The sequence below is a fragment of the Cygnus olor genome, chromosome 2 (genome assembly GCF_009769625.2).
Source record: "Cygnus olor isolate bCygOlo1 chromosome 2, bCygOlo1.pri.v2, whole genome shotgun sequence".
NCBI lineage: Eukaryota > Metazoa > Chordata > Aves > Anseriformes > Anatidae > Cygnus > Cygnus olor.
In genome coordinates this window covers 92,869,308-92,890,115 of record NC_049170.1, presented here as the reverse complement: position 1 = coordinate 92,890,115, position 20,808 = coordinate 92,869,308, and the positions used below count along the sequence as shown (strand labels likewise).

At 37.1% G+C, this 20,808-nt stretch overlaps 1 protein-coding gene across 2 annotated transcripts in view; it reads left to right on the top strand.

The window, feature by feature from the left end:
• Positions 1–17,629, top strand: part of TERT (telomerase reverse transcriptase) — a 31,799-nt gene extending 14,170 nt beyond the window's left edge. The window contains exons 6-16 of one of the 2 annotated variants that reach the window (XM_040549071.1): positions 1,008–1,169; positions 1,544–1,639; positions 3,585–3,670; positions 5,439–5,552; positions 7,206–7,277; positions 8,655–8,840; positions 10,139–10,265; positions 10,649–10,710; positions 12,729–12,853; positions 13,200–13,337; positions 17,138–17,629. In XM_040549071.1, the coding sequence (XP_040405005.1) occupies positions 1,008–1,169; positions 1,544–1,639; positions 3,585–3,670; positions 5,439–5,552; positions 7,206–7,277; positions 8,655–8,840; positions 10,139–10,265; positions 10,649–10,710; positions 12,729–12,853; positions 13,200–13,337; positions 17,138–17,241 (1,272 nt within the window). In that variant the 3' untranslated portion in view covers positions 17,242–17,629. Of the gene's footprint in view, positions 1–1,007; positions 1,170–1,543; positions 1,640–3,584; positions 3,671–5,438; positions 5,553–7,205; positions 7,278–7,418; positions 7,613–8,654; positions 8,841–10,138; positions 10,266–10,648; positions 10,711–12,728; positions 12,854–13,199; positions 13,338–17,137 lie in introns of those variants that run through there. The other variant, XM_040549072.1, reaches the window with a different exon arrangement.
• Positions 17,630–20,808: the final 3,179 nt, after the last annotated feature.

The following is a 20,808-nucleotide window of genomic DNA, read 5'->3' as shown; positions in this document are numbered from 1 at the left end:
CATTTGAATAAATTCAGTGTCTCGTGATAAATAGGTGCCTTTTCTCTTCATACAATCAGTGTCTGTTAAAGATAAACATCCTAGCTCTAGTGTCTCTCCAGCAAATTTACTCTTCTGCTTGAAAAAAATGAGTGCTTGTCATATCTCATTATTTGAAGATTTTTTTTTTTAATTAACACTTGTGTTAAATAATGTCTAGCTGAAGCACAAAAAGTTGCATAGCTTTGAGTTGGTGTGATTTATATAAAACTCTACAGATTTATGGTAATATAGTGAGGCTTCTCTTCCAGGTGTTATGTCCTAAAATTATTTTCAGAAATTTTTTCGTTAACTTTCAAACGAAAGAATCGTGTTATTGACATAGTTCTTTTAATTTTTTTGCTTCTTCAGAAGGTTTTGAATTGTGACAATGACAAGAAAAAGCAAAGTTAAAATTGCAACTTGAGATTTAGAAGAGGCAAAACATCTAAGTTTTCAGCTTTCTAGCAGTCTGTAAGATGTCATCTTCACGATTGTATGGAGAGGAAGGTTTCTTAAAATATCTAAATATATAAAAATGTTAGCAGTAAACTTCAGTTAAATGATTGAAAGTTAAGTGTAAGTTTTAGGGCTGCATGTGCAACTTTCAGTATGCTACCTTTCATCTCCACTAGTATTTAATCATGAAAAAGAGTGCTACGCAGTACAGATGAGCGTAGGACCTGCTCTACCTTCTTCTGCTAATAACAAGGATTATTCTGAAAGTGATGGTTTGGTTGTCCCCTGCAAGGGAAAACTCACTGATGGCTGAGGAAAGTATTTTCAGTTAAGCAATGTCACACATGTTAAGCTTTGTCACACATTTGGAAATAATGATGTAATTTCACTCCCATGTGTTGCTTCAGCCGTGTTTGTATACTACAACAGTAACTTTTTTTTTTTCCATACCGCCACAGCATTTATGGTGATATTGGTGAATATGGAACATAAGATACGGAGCATAATGGAAGCTATTTCTTCTGTTTCAGGCTGATGTGTCCAGGGCTTTTGATAGCATTCCTCACGATAAACTTGTGGAAGTGATTTCACACGTCTTAAAACCTGAGAAAAAAACTGTCTACTGCATACGGCGCTATGCAGTGGTTATGATCACTGGAAGTGGAAAAGCCAGGAAATTATATAGGAGACATGTATGACTTGCTACTTTCTTCTGCATGCTGCTGTTAATATGTTTCTGTCCAAAGAATATGTTTGTTTATAGCTTTTTTTGTGTGTGTCTAAACTTGAATTAGGTAATTACTTCATAAAACATTTTAATACTGTTGGAAACAAATTTTCTGGAGGGAACAAAACTGCTTTTTACGCTTCAGTGTTACTAAGAATAAATAAAGAAAAATGTGTTGTGGGAACAGAGAGACACAAGGGAGAAATTTCGTTTTAACAATAACAGATCTGTTAGATTAAAACAATGCAGTAAGAGTGGGCCTTCGATCTTCACTGAATAAATTCTGTCTGCTAATGAATCTTCTATTTTGCTTTTGTCATTTATTTGTTTAATATACAGGTTTCTACTTTCAAGGATTTTACGCCAGACATGAAGCAGTTTGTGTCCCGGCTTCATGAGAGTACCTCATTGCGAGATGCAATAATAGTTGAACAGGTAAATATTAGGAGGCTTCTTTTCATCTGAAAGGGAAAGCTACAGAAGTAGTAGAGGAGGAGTTAGGGTTTCTTTTTGTTTGTTTAAATGAATGTACATATTATATGGTGATGTGACCTGTCTTCTAGTTACCAAGCACTTTCCATAGAAAAATTCAATGTTTCTAACAGGCTTTCAGTGGAAGTGATGCCTGAGGCAAGAACTCTGACAAAATGTCATTCTGGGCTTCTCCTGGATTTTCTCATTTCTGTCCTATTCTGTTCTATTTGAACCATCATTTTCTTTTTTTCCATTCCTAATGAATTTCATTACTTGTTGCAAGAGTTTTCAAATGAAGTAAAGAAAGGCTTCAATGCATGCTTTGTCCAAAATGTACAGAAGTAAGAAACTGGAAAGTGTATTCTAAGCTAAGCAACTAAGGGAATAGATATGGCACCCCGAAGAGCAAGCTTCACTTAACAGAAAAATGACTTTAAAAAATCAGCTTATTTTAATGATTACTTTCCAAGGCTGATTAGAATGAACTCGTCTTCACAGGAGTTAGTGCAGTATAAAACAAGATCAACTTGTATTTTTTGTTTGAAGGGATTACTTTAACTCAAAGTATGTTTAAAAATTATATATATTTTAAATTTACTCCAGCTAGCAGTGTTGCAAGAAGCAAGCATCCTTCTGTTGTTTAAATTCACGTGCTTCAGAGAAGTGTATTAATTTCAAATAATGTTTGTTCTCAAGACTTCCTTCAGCCCAAGGAATGTGACAGAAAGGCATAGAAATAGATGATGTGCCCAGTCAGTTTCTTAATACATTTTATTGCTTGGCATCATGGTGCACCACATCAAAAACCTAAAGATCCTGAGCCCAAGATGAGCAGACAGTTTTCTTCCTTACAGGCTACTCTGTCAAGTTTTTCTTCACTTGCCAGTGGAGAATTAGGAAGTAGAGTAATTAATGCTTCTAACATACAAGTAAAATGGTAGTGTACAATCTACATAGAGCTAGAATGTACAGTGTGAGTGGTGCACAGTTCCAGGATCCTGCAAAATAGAGCCTAATGAGTACGTGGATGAAAATGAAAACCAGCTGTATGCGTGATGTGTATTTTGTTTCGTTCTCCTTCCAGTGGACATCTAATTTAGATAACTGTTAGATACTAAATGAACAGCAGCTGTCTTTTTCATTTGTGTGAGATTTAAAAAATAAAGTGTTATGAGAAAAATGCTGTGCCAGCATGGATCTCCATGCCCCGAATACATCATGATAGCATTTCAATACTGTGTTCTCACAGAACTTTCAAAAACTGGGTGCATTTGTCAGATGGTTAATCTATGCACATAGGGAGTTGTTTTGCTTTAGTTCTCGAGCAATCATTGTTAAAGGAATATAAACTGCTCTAAATTAAGCTTTTATTACATGTTTTTAACACAAAAGGCTTCATAAATATTGAGTGGGCTGCCATGCATGGATCATTTCTAATGTTGGGCAAAGGATTTGTTTTGCAGCAGAACTGGCAAGTGAGTTTATCAGTAGTTGTGGAATCAAAAAGAACAGGACAGTTAGAAGAATGATCCTCTGGACAGAAAGTGAGTAAAAGAGGGAGGTATCATATTGTTGTAATACAGTACAATAATCAACACTTTAAAAAGTGTTTTAGGTGTTATATTTGACTACTTCCCAAGTAACACCAATCAAAACTGCTTTTCTCCTAAAGAAAACCAGCTGAAACCTCCATTGTTCATCTGTTGGATGTGAGTGGCTTTTTAGGGTGTATATTCAGGTTTTAATTTTAGGTGTTTGCTTTGTTTCTTACCTTAGAGATTTTAACTAGACTATTACAGCCTAACTTTGCAGGAAGGTTAATATGCATCTTTTCAGTTTATACTATATTTTTAGTTTCAGCACATTTCTAAAGTACAAATCTTGTTTTGTTTTTTTCCATTTCTAGAGCTTAACTTTCAATGAGACAAGTGCCAGTCTGTTTAATTTTTTTCTTCAAATGCTAAATAATAACATCCTGGAAATTGGGCGCAGGTAAGAAAAAAATAGTTTGTAGTGTAAGTTTTTTGTTGTTGTTTTCTTTTTTTCTGCTAAATGGGATACCTTTAACTGACTCAGGGAATTTTTGATAGCTGTCTTTTAAAGATTTTTATTTCGCGTTAATTTGAAATCTATTTATCAATTTAATTTAAGCTTTATAAAAGCATGAAGGGTTTGGACTCACTTATATTTGAATGAAATTTGTCTTTCCCACGTGGATGATGTTAATTATACAAAGAACGCATCGTTCTGTAGATCTGTAACCTTGATTTAAAACTGCAGACATAGTTCAAAAGAAAAATACTTTAAAAAAAAAAAAAAGTTGAGATCCACAGAGGTAACCAGAAGCAAGGGAACATTCAAGCAATCATGCAAAAGCATTGTTAGGCCTTTCCCTGTAGTGCAAAATAAAACCTTTTCTCCATGGCCTTGCTAGTTGGCAAGTTGCAATAAAAATACAAGGTTAAGAACAAGAAGAATTAAAATATCTGGCAACTCCAAAATTAGGAGTTGGGTGTTATTACAGAGGGGGGGTGTAACGCAGGTTTCTTGTGTTCCTAGAAATGCTGATCTGCTATTTACAGTTTGCCTCTAGGTGGCAAATGTGTACCAAGTCTTGAAACCAAGTACTAATATTTTTATTTCTAAACTCAGAGTGAGATATATTAGGATGAATAGCTTCTTCCTTTTGAAAGACTAACTTTAGAATAGTTATACTCTCAGGATACAGGGAAGGGAAAAAAAGGTTTCAAGGATGCAAATAGAAGAGCATTTGTAAATTTTTCTAGCATTAACTTTTCTAGCATTAACTGCCTGACAAGTTAAATGTGGTTTACAGTAAAGGTCAAAAAACTAGCTGGGATGCAGGAAACTAGTTCCAATGCTTTATTGGGCTAAACAATAAGGAATTTTCCTAAAAGTAAAGAGATTTATTTATGAAATACAACACACACATATACACACACAAGCAAAGAATCTTTTCCATGGCTAGATCATGCTATGCTGGTATAAATGAAGAATAAGCACCTCAAACAGCCTGACTTTAATTATATCATGTAGTTAAACATTCTTATTCCGACTTCTGTGGCTGAAAGAACTTTTTAAAGAAAACTTAGCAGGCTTTGATAGTGATGAATGTTTATTTTTGAATTCAATGGAGATGTCTATTGCTTGTAAGAGAAGCTAGAACTTCTCCATATCAAAATCTACCAGAATTTAATTCCTGTTGTAGGTGTACATTGAGCTTCAGTCTATGGATTTTTAGTGAGTACTTACTAGGAACTGTTTGGATGATAATTAAAAATATAGTTTGAAAGATTTGTCCTGTACTTTACTTTTCTTGTACAAGAACACTTAAGTTTTGAAGCTATGCAAGAAATGACAAAAAGAGTTATAAAGCTTAGATGAAATGTGGCACCGCAGCTTCTTTTTATAAAGGAGAAAAGTCTTTGTGGTTTGAGATCAGTTGTAAGTTCCTTTCATTTAATGACAATTGTCTACTGGACTTTGTTAATAAGAAAGAAAAATGTGCTTTAGTTGTTTTTTTGTTTGTTTTTCCTACTGCTAAACTTAAAACGTCTAGAGCCGTATCTAGATTCTTAGAGGAAAGAAAAAAAAATTAGGTAAGGTTAACTAGCAAGCTTTCGGCATGTTTATTATTGAAATATATGTTATACTTGAAAAAATTAATGTTTAATGGCTATTGAAGTCTTTTTGTTGCATGTTTTGATTCCTTTTTTTTTTTTCTTTTATTCTATTGTAGTTACTACTTACAGTGCTCTGGAATTCCACAGGGCTCCCTTTTGTCAACCTTGCTTTGCAGCTTGTGCTATGGAGACATGGAAAACAAATTATTCCGTGGGGTACAGCAGGATGGGTAGGAAGATTTGGATGCTCTTTGTATGCTCTGTTATAGTGGCGCATAATGTATAGTGTGTGTATATATGCTACACGTTTTCTCAAGTTTAATTTTGAATTTCAAGGATTTCAACTCTCCAGCAGGAGTGTGGTGCACATAAAGATCTGTGCTGCTTCAGTGTCACTGCAGCTGTTTTTTGGGGGAATCTCTGTATTTATTCATAAGATTGGGAAGGAAAGAGGTGAAAAAAGTTTTGCTAGATCTGTGGGTGGGAGACTTACAAAGAGCACAGCACTTAGGAATGGTGTAAAGGCACATTGGTCCTTGTTAGAAGCCCCTTTGTGGCTCTTAGTACATCTTCTAAGGCCCTGCTTGTGCTTGCTTCTTAAGACCTTTGCAGAAAGTTCTGCCTCTTCATTAGACACAAAAAAATTTAGGGTCCCTTTTATCTCCATATGAATTGATCACCAGCTGAATCCAAGATTAAAGTCTTTCAGCATGAGCTGGACTTTGGTGACACCCCTGAAGCTTGTCCCTGTTCACACAGCTTTCTCCACTGCTGTCAGTTCTGTCCTAAGCAAGGTAAAAGAAGTGTGTAGGGGTACTCTAGAGAAGTGCATCAGTCTTGCAGTATCTCTTCTTGGAAGGCTCACTGGTTAATAGAAAGACTAAGAATTTTAAACATCTTTGTACACAAGTAATACAATTCTTTTCATAAGCTTTAGGATGCTTTGATGATATGAATGTGAACAGATACCTCTTTTGCTTTTAAAGGATGCTGTCTATGCGTATTGAACCGTAGAAACCATGATTCAGAAGAATGCACCTGTTATGTAGCAGCTGGTTTTATATAATGCAGGTTTTAGAATGTTACGTATTTGTTGGATGATTTGGATAGCTTTATTTGGCCTTTACGTGTAATGCTTCCACTTCGCTGTCCAAAACCAACCAAACAAACAAAACCATCACCACTGCCAACAACAAAACAAAAATCAACAAAAAACAACTGGCTATTGACTTGGATAGACAAAGGTGTAGCTGATCTGATCATGGTGATGGCATATTCCTGCTCTGAAGAGGAGACTGGACAAGATCTCCAGAGCTTCCTCTCTAATCGATCTGTTAGTTAGGATTTATCAGAAAAATGTGGGCAAGATTGGGGCTTACATTCTGTTGAAAAAGAAAATTCCAGCCTTTACAGTGGTAGACTTTTGTCTGACTGTTTTACATTCAAGTTACAGCTTTATAAATTACCACATGTTAAATGAAGATACAGAGTTAGAGCACATCAAGTACCTCATATCTGCCAGTGTACCTGGTACTAGACCTCCTTTCCTTGCACTGTCGTTCTCTGCGTAGTGGGCTGGGACATTGTGAAGTCTACCCTTGAATAGTGTAAAATGCTGCATCCAAGAAGCTAGTGTGGGAGTACCTTGCGTGCTGGAATTTCCTGTCATATTTCATGTAGCCCACCCCTTTGCTTTTTTTTCTCAATTTGTTATTTTAGGGAAGAAGCAGAACTGAGAATTTCTCCATAAGACCTGCTTTTGGAAATCATTAACCTTTATGTTCTTATGAATTAAAATGGGCAAATTGTTTCTCTGAAGAGTACGACAAAGATTTGGAAGGATTACATATCCAAAACTAATGTCATTTTCTTCTTGATTACAGAGTACTAATCCGTCTCATTGATGACTTTTTGCTGGTTACACCACATTTAATGCAGGCAAGAGCTTTTCTAAGGTATGCTATTCATGACATTAAAAAAAACTAATAAGCATTAGCGCCTTATAGGTTATTCGCTTTGATCTCCTTTATACGTGCCTGTACATATAGGTACGTTTGATTTTACTTATTTTTGATTTAACTAAAAACCTGTTGCAGCTCAAATGGTTGGAGATTTTTGCTGAGGTTTTGACTCTGGACCTAGCTGCTGACTGAAGAAGCTTCAGAAAATCTTAGCATCTGCAGTGCAGTCAGTTGCTTCCTGCTTTTCATAGTTGGAAGGATGCAGCTTTGTGATCACCCTGTAAGGCGATGGGGAAATCAATCAAGTACAGTTTGAAGCACTAATAGCATTAGACAGTGGAATAGTGTGCTTTGAAGACTTCATTTGTCCATAGTTCCTCTTCAGAACAAAAGGAAATTTCTAGGTATGTGTGGATCTACAGTCCTGGAAATAATAGAACTAATACATTGGGAATGCCTCAAGCTATTAATCTCTAGAACGGCTTTTCAATATAATGCAACTCACATTAGCATTGCAGATGTTCTCTGCCTTGCCCTTTGAAGTTATCAGCATCTTTGTTCTGTGTCAGCTCCTGCAGCAGCTTTGTTGGTTTTCTGTGGACAAGCAGCCTCTTCTGTGAGAAAACCTCTTTCTGGAGCTGCTTGCAGGTCCTATGAGCTCTCTGCCACAAAGGGAATAATAGCAGTTTTTCTAATGTAGTGTTAGAACTGGGGAAATCTATTACTCCCCAACAATAAGAGCCCACCTCTTCCTCTCCGCTTTTAAAAGCATGAAGCCTGCACATGAATAAATCACCAGATCACCAGGACAAACTGCTGCTTGTCCATGAGATGACACTGCTGACCCAAAGCGTGATAGGTAATCAGCAGACTTCCTGGCAATAGAGATATTTGGGCAAAACCTTGTGCAGAAAGATCAAGATTTTTCATCAGATACATGAGGTTCCAGTTATCTGGATTCTCTTTGGTTTTGTGTACTTTCCGAAGCAATTAACTCTTCATCTGTCTTTATTCTAGTAGTTTTAATGTCAATGTTTTCTGTGAGTGTGGTTGTCCCAAATATTTAACAGCTTAAGTTTTTCATTTGCATTAACCTGTACAAGCTTTTCTCTTCTCCGTTATACCCATATCCTTAAGCTATTTATTTATTTACCTCCAGTAACTTCAGTTTTGTATATTTCTAGCTATGTTCATTAACCTAAATAGCTGGTTGTGTTTCTCTTTATTCTTGGCTTTCTGTCCTTTCATGTAAGATTGTTTGCATCATGCTGGGGGGGGGGGGTTGTTTGTGGATTTTTTGGTTTTGTTTGTTGTTTTTCTTTTTTTTTTTTTTTGGTCAGGGCTTAGGCTAACTGTTTGTGTTTGTTTTAGGACTCTAGCAATGGGTATACCTGAGTATGGCTTTTTAATAAACCCCAAAAAGACAGTGGTGAATTTTTCTGTTGACGATATCCCAGAATGTTCCAAATTTAAACAGCTGCCAAACTGTCGTTTGATCCCATGGTGTGGTTTATTATTGGATACACAGACACTTGAGGTTTACTGCGATTACTCCAGGTAATATAGTTGTAATTCCAGTATCATGTCTTATACACAATGCAAGAAACACGGGAGTGTCTTGTGAATAGTGTAGTTGAATTAACAGCAAAATAAATTTTACGATTCTGTTTCTTATACAACAGCTTAAACATTTTATTCTGCTGTGCAGCCAGTCACTTTCTTCATTCCATCCTGGTGGAATGCACATGAAGTTAACCTCATCGAATGTGATGCAGGTCTCTAGTGGACAGAAGTCATATACCATATGGTGACTACATGGTTTCTGAGAAATTCTGTTTGATCACCTCAGTTCAGCCTCTTTCATCATTATGCACAAGCACACTAACTGTTCTGGACTTGTGTTATTTTATGTACCTTACTAAAAATAATAGTATTACATGAACTACATGGTTGTGACTAATTTTTTATACACCAGAGGGGTGAGTAATCCTTTCAGCACCAGAAGGTGTTCCCTCTGATGTACTTCAGATGTTAGTGTAGGGGAGAAGTAACCTGTCTTTAAACTGGCATCCTTGGGTATATGCACAAAGCAGTCTGACTGAACCAGCACAAAACTCAAGATGGGAGAATGTTTCCCGCTGAAAAGCTCTGTAGACCCTTTTCATGGACTACTGGTGTTAGACATTTCTTAAAGATGAACAGTAGTAAAGAGCTATTTAAACTGAATGATAATATTGTTATGATGTTGACCATTTTTAATATGAACAGCCCATGAATATGCTTAAGTGAGGAATTAAGAGGATGTTTTTCATTGCCCAAGTGGTGAAGTTCTTCAGCAGTCTTCCAAAAGAGAAAAGTTTAACAGAATACTGAAGCTGTTTCTTAGAAAGGTCTCCTTGGTTTTGATAAGCTCAACATAAGTAATTGGAGCACAAAGGTTGTTGGGCCAAGGTAAACTGAGCCAGCTTCCAGCCTAAACTCCTGTATTTCATGGGTCACAGAGTATTACCTGGTTATTGCTGGAGTGAATAATAACGGTCTGGCTAGACCATGTCTTTTAGAAATAAAACCAGTTTAAGAAACGGCCCACGACCTTTAATTTATTTTTATTTTAAATAACAAGGCAATTTTTTCTTCCCTGAGGTACTGAAGTAATTCCCTAGATAATAGCCTTAATGCCACAATGTCCAGTCTGTTTCTAATTTGGATTTTGTTATAGTCATCCTTTTGCAGTCGGCTCATTGATTACCAGACCATTTCTGTAAGATGAGAAGTTAAATGAGCCTCATTTTACAGAATTTAATCTAGTCTCTTAGCCTATGGAGTCTAATTATTTTCTTTTCCATTTTTTCTAGTTATTCCTGTACTTCTATCAGATCAAGTCTTTCCTTCAATTCAAACAGAACAGCTGGGAAAAACATGAAATACAAATTGCTTGCAGTCCTTAAACTGAAATGCCATGGTTTGTTTCTCGATTTACAGGTGGGACTATGGAAGTGAATGTTTGGAAATATTTTGATCAGTGATAAAGACCATTAAAGTGCTTTGAGTTCTGACCTAACAGTTGATTTTGAAAGATTATACACAATTTGGAAGTCTTGGCATCAACTAACATACAGGGTCTCGGCACCTTCCAGAACTGAGCCCTCTTTTCGAGGCCATTGTAGCTTACAATCATAAAATCATTGTTGCAATCATTGCAATTATGCAATCATTGTTGTTTACAGTATTGTTGCTTACATCATAAAAATCGTGGAAGTGTATTGCATAAAATGTCTTCCTCTAGATTTGTCATCTTTCGCTGTTGAACAAATAATACGGTAACACGAAAATATTCCTATGGCTCTATTTCTGTTCTGTTCTAGATCAATAGCCTTAAAACAGTTTACATTAACGTCTACAAGATATTTTTACTTCAGGCTTACAGGTAGGTTGCTGTGTCTTGTGAATGTTTCATGACACTCTCCTGACACGCAGAGGAGCTATGGATTAGCAAAAAATATGCCACAAAAATGTGCAGTGGTAAATGTAGTAGTAAGTCACATTATTCTCATCTCAGGCCTGTTCGTACATAATACAAGATTCAGGTAGAGGATTATATTTGTATGCGTGTTTAAGTGACATTTCACTAAATGAGTTTTCAGTGTCTCAGGGTATTTACAGTTGATCTCAAGAACAATTTGTTTTGCCCGAGAAAGATGATGAGAAGCCTTATTACTTATAAATCAGTTTATATTTAGAACTTCTTATCTGTGAAAATCATACTGAACTTCGACCTATATAGCTCTGCCTTAAGTGAAGTTTCATCCTTACAAGTTAATTGCAGTTTCTTAGCTGTTGATAATGTCTTAATTACTTCTTAGCTGATAAAAATGTTGTTGGCTTTTGTGAGTTTTTCTTGACTGGCAGAGGAAATGAATACTTTGAACAAAAATGAAGGGAAAGAAATCACAATTGTTAAGCAGGTTGGAAGAAAATAGTCATCTCTGTGTGTCAAAAACTTTTCAGTGACTGCTCCAACTGAGATAGGAGAATCCCTGGACTAAGAAGTAGCATAAAGATCAAGTAGTGCCCTGCTTCACAGGTCTAAAATCCCTTTATTTAGGCTCTTTCTGGTGGATGCTTATGTTGTTGCCATGGGAGTGTTATGCTCTAAGAAGTCTTCTTTTTTTTTTTCCTTTGGTTAAACACAACCCTGTTGATGACAACAGGAGGTAATAGGCTTGTGTTTGTAATGTTTTCTGATTGAGTTTAAGCCTGTTATCAGCTTCTGAATGCCAAGCAATGAAAAAGTCAGTTTCTTGTTTCCTCTGATTTGTGACTGAAGAAATTAGTCCATTAAGAGTTATTGTTCATTGTTTTAGCACAAAAAAGAAGTATGAGGTGTTTCCCTCTTCACAAACATCATGTGTTGCTCTTCTGTTAGGCTCCTACTTGTTAGGAAGTGACACTTTAGTTTTGTTCTTAAAGTCACCTTGGTCTGCATTACCCCATCTGTATAATTCCTATGTCCAAGAAGTGTAATAGGGCTTATCTAGTGCAGCACCGATACCTTAAAATCTTTTTAACACATCTGTTTTGGCTGATGTAAGATTTTCTAAGTTGTTGCACATGATTAATTAAAGTTAATTCTGTTTGCTATTACGGTGACACACTAACAAAGGTCTTTACCTTAGTATACCTTTAAAAAAACTGTCTGGCATTCTAACAGTGTGGCTCAGTGCAATAATTATGTTTATACTTTAAATATTTAAAAGTAAACGCTTCAAATCCTAAACATTTTAGGATTTCTTGAAGTAGTTATGCTTTTGCTGTGTTAATTTAATAAACGTCCTGAGTATATACATTAAGTAACTACAAAAAAAAATGGTGTTGTATTAATTCAATATATTCCATGTAAGCCAACAGTTTTAAAATGTCCAAGCTAAGGTGTAAGGGAGCATACAATACAATTAATTTCCATAGAATTAGTTTCAAAATAGACAAGAGTGAGTATCCTGATCTGTGGTACACTAAATCATTTGGAAGTCTGTTTTCCTGAAGAATGGGATTTGGTGGTGGTGATTTTTTTGTTTTTCCTTCCTCCACTTCCTCTCTCAAATTGTGTGTGTGTTCTCTGGCAGAGTGGTTTGTGGTAGTAGAATTGGTGAGGATGTGAGTTTAACTTTTCCTCCACATAAGACAATCATTGTGTTCAGAAGAGAGTTCTGTTACTGAAAGAGGTAGCTTAACCTCTTGTTTCAGCACAGAATTTAGAAACAAATGTCTTAAGCATGTGTCACTCCATGGATTTGTATATAGGAGATGTTTCATATGCTAACAGTGTTGATTTGGCTAAAGGCCATTTGGTGCTTTTAAATGTTGTATAATGCCTAAGTTACATGGTCATAATTTCATTTGAAATTGGAAATGACTTGTGATTAAATAGGCTGTTTTTGCAAACAGGTTCCATGCCTGTGTTCTTCAACTTCCATTCAACCAGAAAGTTAGGAACAATCCTGATTTCTTCCTAAGAGTCATTGCTGAGAATGCATCATGCTGCTATTCTATGCTGAAAGCTAAAAATCCAGGTACAGTATGTTAATAGCAGTGAAGTAGCATATTTTTGTTTTTAAGATAAATAAATAGCCTTGGATGTGTATCCTGATCGTTTCGTTCTGAGATAAAGATCAATAGTGAAAAACATGGAGTGCATAATAAGAATCACAAAACAATTTTTTAACTCCGCTTCCTAAAGATAATAAATTGTTTCAGTTTTTAGTCCTCTGCTTACCTAGCACACTTCATTGACTGCATAGGCTTTTAGTAAATAAACAAACAACAACAACAAAACTTGATTTTTATAGAAAGAAAGGGGAGGGTCAGACATATTTCTGAATACACGTAATTTTCAGTATCTTCCTGTTCTGTCTCTAGGGTTTACTTTAGGTAACAGAGGTGCATCTGGCGTGTTCCCTTCTGAGGCAGCAGAATGGCTCTGCTATCATGCCTTCACTGTCAAACTGTCAAACCACAAAGTTGTTTACAAATGCTTGCTTAAGCCCCTGAGGCTCTGTAAGTATTCAGTTACTCTTACCGTTTAAATATGATTGGTTAATTGTACTTGTGATCTAATGGATTTTTAAGTTTTCTTATCGTGAAATGTTGTTCTAAAATGCACAGTAACAAGCTTTCTCATCTTAATGAAATCTATTACATTTAAATAGGCAAATTAAAGTGGTATGTTTTTCTGTATTGCATGTTCTAGAGCCTTAAGGGGGGCACATGTTACTTGGTGCTCATCAAGTTAGTGTAGTTCAAAAACCTTAATATGACTGGGTTGATCATATTCTCAGCAGGCTTAATTAAATGAAATAGAAAGGTTCAGATTTCTCTTTTTTTAAATTTAGATTAACTCCAACAAAATAATTTCCTCCCACAATGTAAACTCTTACCCCTAAAAATGTCACTGGGAATGCTTTAAAAGAGAAGCACTTGCTGTGCTCTGTCACATTGTCATTGAGTTGCCTTGTCAGGCAAGTCTGTGACTCTTCTGCATGGTGAAAGAAGTTGAATGTGTGCCTGGCCTCTGAGCAACTGCATCTCCTTGACCGGTCATGTAGTCTGTACCCAGGCTAGGCACAGAAATAATACAATTTTCAATTCTAAGATATTAAAAGTGAACACCAGAAGCTTTTTCTGAAGTAGTCGATACCGCTGTTGGATTTAGCTTCAGTGAAGAGCAGGTACAGCCACTACTCCAGAGTGTCTCAGCAGTGACTGTATAATTCTCACTCTGAGACATTGCTTGGGCTTTTTTCCTTACGTAATACTGAAAACTTCTTCCATCTGGTTTCAGAATAACCTCTATGTCATCTGCAAATGTATTGCAAGCTTCCCTTGGTACCTGTGCTGAGGCACAGTGCCCCAAAAAGAGAGCAGTTCTGGTTTTGGAAGTAGGCATTTCCTTCCTATATCAAAGACCTGTGGGAAAGCCTGAATGCACAGAGTCTTGGTTTTGTTGGAACAGCGTGACAAAGAAGAAACTGGAACATTCACAGGAAACAAGCTGATGGCTGTGACTGTACCAGGCTTGTTCCTGGCAGCTATGGATGTGTCCTGTGCACTTCGGAGCAGTTCTAACCTAAGAAGGGAAAGCTCACCATCTATCAACATCAATCCTCTGGCAGTGAGAATTGCCCTTGCAGAAACTGAGTAATCTTGTTTCTTAAATTCCTGGGGAGGACTGTTTAGTGTACTTGCTGTGTGTGGCGGAGGCGGAGCAGGAAAGGTTCAAAGGCAAGTAGAAAGTTAGGGTGGCATTTTTAAGAGTAATTTCCAGCCGTTCTTCCATGAACCTTACATTCTCCAAGGCTGAAACTGTTTTTCACATCCGTAATGTCAAAACAACTCTGTTTGTATCTGCAAGGCACAGTTTCTTTTGGAAATATCAGACTTCAAGTACACTGCTGAATGACTGCTGAAAGGGTTCAGTGATTTTTGCCGAATAGCTACCTAAACAGGTAGCAGGTTGCGAGCTGGTTTAACTATGAAACTTGTAAGATGGAAGCTTTTGCTGTGATCAGTCAACTGATCACTGGGGCCCAGGTAACTTGGCTGCCAATCAGAGAAATCTCCATTTGCTTATAGCCCCCTGGTGTCTTACCTGTTCTTCCAGTAGCCGTGTTCACCTTCTAAGCATCAAGGGTTCGTACACTGCTTGGTGAAGCACTTCTGTAGTTTCTGCTTATATGAAAAACTCCAGAAAAGCTAGCAGGTAATTTGGCAGGAGGGCTGCTGTTTGGGGGTCAGTTTGTCATGCAGCTTGAATACTTATGTACCAGTGACTGCAGTTTGAGTGGTGCTTCGACCATGTGTATATTTGCTTCCCACCTTCCTTCTCCCATCCTTGAAGAGCTGGTTGAGGTTTCAAACTGTTTTTTTGAAAAAGAATTGAGAAGGCACCAGATGATGAGTAGTAGGGAAGGTGAGGCATCAGTCTGCTGGTACTATAAAGCTGTACAAAGATGCCTTGTGATCCGTGGTGATAAGGTGTAGCTTAACCTTGATGTGAACGTGCATCTTTATCTCCTTGTCTCTGAGAACTCTGATCATAGATAAAGATTTATCTTTGTCACCTGAGCATACATGTTTATATTTCTGTTCTCTTCCAAATGAGTTTATTAAGATACTGAATGTGCTGGAACTAAAAATCCATTTGAAAAGACTTTGATAGGTAGCTTTCTGCTCAGTCTCATAGGTTTTGTTTTGCCTGCATCAGATTTTTTTTCTGGGTAACGTTGTTATTGTGATCAGAACACCATGCTGTAAAGACATTTGGAGCTGAGCATAGTGTAGAAATACTAGAGCTAATTTTAAACACTGTATTTTTAAGTTCTGTCTTACTTCTGGAAAGCAGGCAGCATGTGTGGATTTCAGAGAAGCTGCGACAGCACAGTCGTTGGTTCTCAGGTGCCTTCCTCTAAGGTGAAGCTAGTTCAATATCTCTGTTTGGCACAGCAATCTGTAGCACGGAGATAACTAAGGCTGGTAATAGCACCTGTGTTGACTGAACAACTACACTTTTTGATGTCATTTTGGAGTTGTATCAGCTATATAAAACATATTGCACCTGTGAGACCGTGTCAGTTGATGGAAATTGATATCAACTTAATTTTTTACTTGTGTCCCTGCACATGCGTTTCCATTATTTTCCCTGGAAATCAATATCAAACTTAGGGGTTTTCGGGAGGAGGTTCTTCCCCATGTTCTAAAACCTGTTAAATATCAACATCAGTGACTTATCAGTACAAGTTGTCGTCATTCTTCAGAATTAAGCACTTAAAACATAGTTACTGTTTAACATCCCTCCTATTATTACCAGTTGGGAAAGGAGCAAGAGTCTTTTTTTTTTTTCCATGATAAGATAGGAGTACGTAATCTTTCTAAATACAGAGCAAATGTTTATTGAGCACTTCTGCCTTTCTGCACCATTGACAATTTTACCAACCGTTTGGGTAACGGACCTAAACTAGGATTGCTAGGTTGCTAGGATTTTGTCTGTTCTTTCTAATCTTTAAAAAGTCTTTTTTATTGTCTTTACTTCTATTGACCGTAGACTTCGATGATCTTTATTTCAAAACTGTTACGTACTGTTGTAAAAAATTTGTTCCTGATTTAAGAGCCTTGTTTAGTCTCCAAAATTTTCCACCTTAAGGGTGGCTTCCCAGTTAACATATCTGGTCTTACAAGAAAACATGGGGGAAGAATCTCTGTAGTCACTATTAGAGCACCAGGTGCTTTCTCCATGTGATTTTATTTTTTCCTCTCTTTATATATATCAGTTCAAAACATAGGCTACTTTGAAGATGTATCTGAAAGTAGAGGGGGAAAAAAAAAACAGTTTGAGAATACCTTCTTCCTGTAGATACACATTAACAGCTAGATAATGATCTGTCACTTGTCATGACCATAGTTTAAAATAGGGTCTTTCAGAGTAACATTTCTTTGACAAAAGATATTTTTGGTGGATATAGTTATTGAGTAACTGGTCTTGCACTCTTCAAAAAAAAAATAATTAGATACAAGCAAGTGTTCTAAGGACGTACTAGGAGGAATTTACTCCTTGGTTTTCCATAGTTAATGTTTTAATTAATGCTTTTTAACCTTTTTATTTACTAGCAATTACCTGCCCTGTTTAAGGGCAGAAGAAGAATAGCACATTCTACTATAGCCTTTTTATCCTTGTATTCCAGGTGTTCCAACTTTTCTATTGGATTGAGTTAGTATTCATTTCATGACTTACTAGCATTTTGCCTAAGAAAGAATTGATAGTTACCTGCATTACTAATGTGTTATTTCCAACCTTCTTGTAGGTATGATGCAGCTATTCAGGAAGATCCCAAAGGATACTAAGGCACTACTGAAGACAGTGACAGAACCATCTATTTGTCAAGATTTCAAAGCTATCCTGGACTAACATATAAAGTTTTATTTCATAATCCTTCCAGGCTTAAAAATAAATGCTCTGTCTTTAGATGACTTTTCTGTAGTTTATTTTGGTAGAGTGGACTGAAAGCAAGTTTATTGGGAAATTTTGTGTTTTTCTCAGATACCACCCAACAGCTTTAAAAGAGTAGATTATTTTGCTAATATCTTTGTTGGGGTTTTCCTGTAAGTTCATAGGCTGTTTGAAGTACAGCCTGTGAACGTGACTTGGTTTCCTTCAGTAATTTCCATCTTTTTGATGAAGATGTCTTTAAGTTGTCTGTAAAAAGATTGACTTCTTTTATTGAGTATTGTTCCTGAAGAACTGTTCTTTGCTGCTGTGTTGCAGACTATTTTATAATAAATTGTGTGGGTAGTTGCAAAATTCATGCTTGTCTCCAATACCTTTATTTTGTAGTAATCTTCAACATATCCCCCCTTGTCCCTCCTCCCAGTTTTTCTGTGTCCTGAAGGACGCTTATTGGCACAGGGCAAGTGCATTTTATGGCGGTGCCTAGCAAGATGTACAGATTAGAGATTTTAGGCTTTGGAGAGCACAACTAGTACATTCCAAAATTTCTATATCTAATCTGGTTATGTATAATATGCTTAATCTGTTTTGAGAGCTTGCTGATATTTTAATGCAGTGATGAATTTATAACTACAAAACCAAGAGGAGTCAGAGTTATTGATTAGATAATAGAAGAGTAATCTACTTGGTATATTTGTGTTTCCTGTTCTTTATTTAGGCTTATCTTTCACTCCATAATGCTACTGAAGCACTGTCTAGCCCTGATTTTGGTGTGTTGTGCAGGGCTGACTTTTGCCCAGTGACTGCTCTGTCAAGCCTGCACAGGTTTTTTTTCTTCCCCAGGCTTGCATGTTGAATTTGCGATGTTATAATGTAGAGCTATTTTATTATGATAATTCGTAAAGAAATGCGTAAAGGTAATGCTTGCAATTTTCTGAGCCAATGTTTGCCTTTCCCTGTAAATACTTGCGAAGTCATCATTTTTAAGCAGTAGGTGCTGTTTCTGAAGGCTGTGAACAGTTGCAAATACCATTTAGAAATCACTATTTCATTTTAAAATATTGTCCAGATAAGAAGGCAATGGAAATCAAAGCTGAAACTAGTATGTATTTAGTAAATGGTAAATCTGGAAAGTTGAAAAAAAGATGGCAGTCTGTACTGGCTGCTACAAGGACAAGTAGGAAAAAATACTTGTGAGCACATATTTAAGGAATAGATTAAATATAGAGCATTAAATCTATGTTATTGCTAAAATGAGTGGTCTCTACTGTATGAAGGGTAGAAATATTCCATAGAGCTGCTTCTGTAATGAACAGTTTTAAAAGAAATAGTGCAATATATTATGATGGTAAAATATTTTCTACTTAATTGGTAGCAAGTTAGTATGTTAAACAGCAACTGCTGACAGGAAACATTTTTGATGGATTGAGTAACTTCAGCCTGGAAATATTAAAAGAACTTGGTGAAGAGCATTCTGAACCTGTGATGTGGGTTTTCAACAATCATTGGAAGGCTGGGAAAGTCGGAAGACTTGAGGAGTGGGGGAAATGTTGAGATTGCTTCAATATTTAGTAGAAGGTAAGTAGAGAGAGTAACAGCTAAACTGCCCAGTGTAACTGCATTGTGCAACCTGTGTTCTGAGTCAGCTTGCTGGAGACTTTTTCAGCCACTTTGGGGAAGAAGAGTGATTGGGTTTATTTTTTTTGACACAAACCCCTGGAGAGAAAGTTGTAGCATCAACATTCGTCCATCCAATGTATCTTCCTTCCCTCTGTTTCCTACTGTGAGAGGATTATGGACTGTGAACCTCAATTTGAGGTAGGTATGAAATTTTGCAATGTGGGGAACACCAGTGTCCCAGAAGGAATATGCTCTTCTCTCTCCATTCCCCTCCTATCTGTTTCAGGTTAATTTGGATGCTTTCTCATTTCTAGTGCTCTTGCAATGCTCCTTCTGATGCTTTTTTCAGTTAATAGATACTTGAGGTATGTATTATACAAATACATGCATTAAGGCTATGGACTCCGCTGAAGGCTGAACGTTGCAATTCCTCTTACTGTGTCCATCACAGATTTGCCCTTGAAGAATTCAGGCTCTACTTAGAGCCAAGAGACTTCTAGCTTTGAGGAAAACGCTTGTCTGTCAGGACAGTTCAATCTGACAGTACAGTGTTTATAGCTCTGATGGGATATGAAGATGTAAGATTGGGAGGAGAGTGATCACAAGTAGAAAGTGCTTAGGATGGAAACTTTGAAGCAGGTTCAGTTTCATGTTTGCATGCGCTTGCTTACTCAAAGTCACTCATGGTACTCCAGAGAAAAAAAGTGCCCTTAAGATGCTGCCCCCTTTATATGAACAGGAAGGGAAAGACTGTAGCACTAATTTTACTGAAATAAGGCTACAGTTCTGTCATAGGAATTTTGGTAGTGGTCACGTCAGAAGTGCTCCAAGAACAGGAAAATGGTGTTCCTGCAGGAGTTTCTTAACGGATTTTTACATGCCTACTTCAGCTAAACAGTAACTTTACCTAGTGCATTTCCCTACTCTGAACTGTAGTTACTAGGGCTGAAAAGTCCCAGCCCCCTGGCTCCTGTCCCAGACAGCTGCGTGTCCAGTGACCCATGAAGTCTCCCTTCTGGGGAACAGGAAGAAGGTGCTTAGAAGTCTGGAAGTTCAAAATTCTCACTGTCTGTGAGTCTTGTGACAGTGACTTGAGAGAGATTTATGGACTTGAGAAGCTCTTATATATGCAGTTTAGTTATTTTCTCAGCATGTGTCTGTATTAGCTGGATGGGATTTTTGTTAGGAACAGATCTCTGACCAAATTCCTAGGCCTGTTGCATATATGATTTTAATGGACATCTATCTATCTGTAATCAAAGACATGAATATATAGTGTAGACTTTAAAAATATTTAAAATGAAAATTTAACTTTTACATATGTTCAGATTTGTTTTTATTGGGATGATTCTTTATGAGTTGTGAAGACTTCCATAATCTTTCAAATTTAATGTGCAACGGGTAATTAATTGTCTGTTCTAGGCCTAATTTCCCATTTTTTCCCCTAATTTAACTTTCTGATGCTCCTAAGCTTGCTTTAGCAATTAATCCTGAAAAGCAATCAACAGCTTGCAGCTTCTAGGTTCTTCTCACAGAAGCCACCCCTATGGCCCCCTGCTACCAAAACCTTGCCACGTAAACCCACTACCCCTGCCCAGGTCCCTCTGTGTGGCATCCCTTCTCTCCAGCGTGTCGACTGCACCGCACAGCTTGGTGTCATCAGCAAACTTGCTGAAGGTGCACTCAGTGTCACTGTCCATGTCACTGGCAAAGATGTCAAACACTGCTGGTCCACCACAGACCCCTGAGGAACACCATTGGTTACTGATGTCCACCTGGACATTGAGCTGTAGACCACAACTCTTTGAGTGCGACCGTCCAGCCAATTCCTTACCCACCACCGAGTGGTCCATCCATCAAATCCATGTCTGTCCAATTTAGAGACAAGGATATCATGGGGGACAGTGT